At 48.2% G+C, this 2,327-nt stretch overlaps 1 protein-coding gene across 1 annotated transcript in view; it reads right to left on the bottom strand.

Moving 5' to 3' along the window:
- The window catches only part of CDK6 (cyclin dependent kinase 6), a 293,276-nt gene extending 291,187 nt beyond the window's left edge, over nt 1–2,089 (bottom strand). The window contains exon 1 of the mRNA XM_007939812.2: nt 1,857–2,089. Within this exon, the coding sequence (XP_007938003.1) occupies nt 1,857–2,089 (233 nt within the window). The remainder of the gene's footprint in view (nt 1–1,856) is intronic.
- Between the last annotated feature and the right edge of the window lie 238 nt (nt 2,090–2,327).

Below are 2,327 nucleotides of genomic sequence, written 5' to 3'. Positions count from 1 at the left end.
CTCTTATTCCTCCTTCCTTCACTAGCTAAAGTGGAGGCATAATGTAGTGTAGGTTTATAACCATTTACTACCTTATTTATGTATTTGTGATTCTTTGTTGCCTTCTAGGCTGAGTTTAACTGTCTTGGGAACAAAGCACTACACAAATCACCCAGCTTGGCTAGAAGGAAACAAAACTCCCAGAAAGACTCTATAGACACTTGGGCTCCTTGTGTCTGTAGAGAGCTTGGTATTTCAAGGGTCAGCAATGAGTCTTACCACTTTGATGACTAATGTTAAATTATTTGACTTTTTATGAAAATATTTAACTGTGCTAATTTACATAATTTCATCCAGAGTGCACAGAGTAGCCACATATCTGTTGAACAGAATCCCTAGACAGAGGAGGGAGAAGACCCTCCCCCCTCAATCTTCTCTTCCTAACTTAGTACCTTACTACATCTACTCCAGGACTATCTCATTAAACAACGTTCTGCATTTATGACAACAGTAAAAAATGTATTCTTTGACTACTTCACAGATTAAGACATGTGACAATAATGAATGACTAGGTGCTCGGCAAGAGTAAACACTGCCTGTGATGGTTAAGGTTACGTGTCAACTTGGCTGGGCCATCAATTCTCAGTGGTTTGGCAGTTAAGTAAGGTGTAATTTGGCAGTTATGTAATGATGTAGTTATTCTCCATTTTGTGATCTGATGTGGTCATCCTCCATTCTCCCATAATGCTGATTTTGGCAAAATGACGTGGTCTGTGGAACCTAACCATGTTGGTAAGTGAGGAGTGGGTTTAGTTGAGAAAGGTAAAATAACCCAAACTGTAGAAGTTTTTCTGTACTGCTTTTCTATATAAAACTACTCGTTTGTATAAAACAAGAAAAGAAAAATGGGATGACATCTACACAGTTATCACCCACACAATGGGAACATTCCAGGATCACTAAGTAAACCTCATTCTAAATCAGACATACTCACTTTCTTTTAATATTGGTTATCACACAGGAGAGGCTTTAAAAGACAGCTTTCTCCCATCCAATCGCACAACCAGTCCTGAACAAGCAAGGGCAGAAGGCAGAAAATAAAGATACCACATCTTGGACTCACCATCTAACCCTATGGAGAAAGAAGTCTAAGGACTATGCCAGCCCAGAGATATAAAGTCACAACGACAAATAGATAACATTTTCAAAAGAAAAATTTTAAAGACAATGTTTGAAACTGGTTATTAACACTGAAGCGCTTTGGACCATCAGGAATCGCTCTTATACTTGTCTTCGATAAAGAAACTGCAACATATGAGATCGCCAAGAGTCAGAATCTACTCCAAGGCAACTGGTTTCACTTGGATTGGGTGTGTAACTAACAAACATATTCTTGTATCAAGTTTCTACTTTTTTTTTAACCTCCCAGTAATTATCACATTTTGATTTTGGTATAGTACTACTTCTCAATCATTTTCACTGCCTTTCAAAAATTCCTCAATAACGAGCAATAGGGGTAAGGGGGAAACAGTGCGGGGTGGGGGGGTGGGAGGATGTGTGTGTGTTTCAGGTAGTATGTTCTTAACTTCCCCGGACTGCCCTTCAGGGCAGGGAGGGAGAAGACGTAACTTGCACACCAGCAGAGAAGCCTGCGCAGATCACGTTTTCTGACTGGTCTTTCTGCTCGCTGTCTGGCAAGGTCACTGGCGCTGGCTCACAGCTCTGTTGACAGAAACTTACTCGCACTCTGTAAAGACCACAGATCTCGCCAGGCCTCCCCAGCAACTGCCACCGCCCCTCACCCTTCTGGACCCGAGGACCCCCGACCCTCTTCGGGCGCGCGGGCCCCCACAGCGTGGGCACCGTTCCCCGCTCACCTGACCACGTTGGGGTGCTCGAAGGTCTCCAGGTGCCTCAGCACCGCCACCTCGCGGATGGTGGAGAGCGGCATGCCTTCTTCGCCCGTCTGCACCCGCACGCGCTTCAGTGCCACGAAACGGCCTCCGTTCTTCAGGTCCCGGGCCTTGAACACCTTCCCATAGGCGCCCTCACCGATCTCCGCCACGCACTCGTATTGCTGGTCCGCGCGGCTCAGGCTGTCCTTCTCCATGCCTTCCTGACGCCGCCCGGCGTGGCGCCTCTGGGGCGGCGGGGAGCGCCTTCGACACGCTTGCGACCGCCACTAGTCTCCTCCTGGGCTCCGGCCCACTTCCTCGCGCTCCGGCCCTCGGTCTCTGTGTCCTTCGCCGGCTGCGGGGCTCTGGCTCTCCCGGCCGCCGGGGCTGGATGGAGCGACCTCCCCTCGGGCGGGCGCAGCCCTGGTGCCGCCGCCGTGAAACTCCGCCTGC

Source organism: Orycteropus afer, unplaced genomic scaffold (genome assembly GCF_000298275.1).
Source record: "Orycteropus afer afer isolate SDZICR_OR568_19922 unplaced genomic scaffold, OryAfe1.0 scaffold00063, whole genome shotgun sequence".
Taxonomy (NCBI): Eukaryota; Metazoa; Chordata; class Mammalia; order Tubulidentata; family Orycteropodidae; genus Orycteropus; species Orycteropus afer.
The sequence above is the reverse complement of the archived record's forward strand: the minus strand, read 5'-3'. Positions and strand labels throughout refer to the sequence as shown.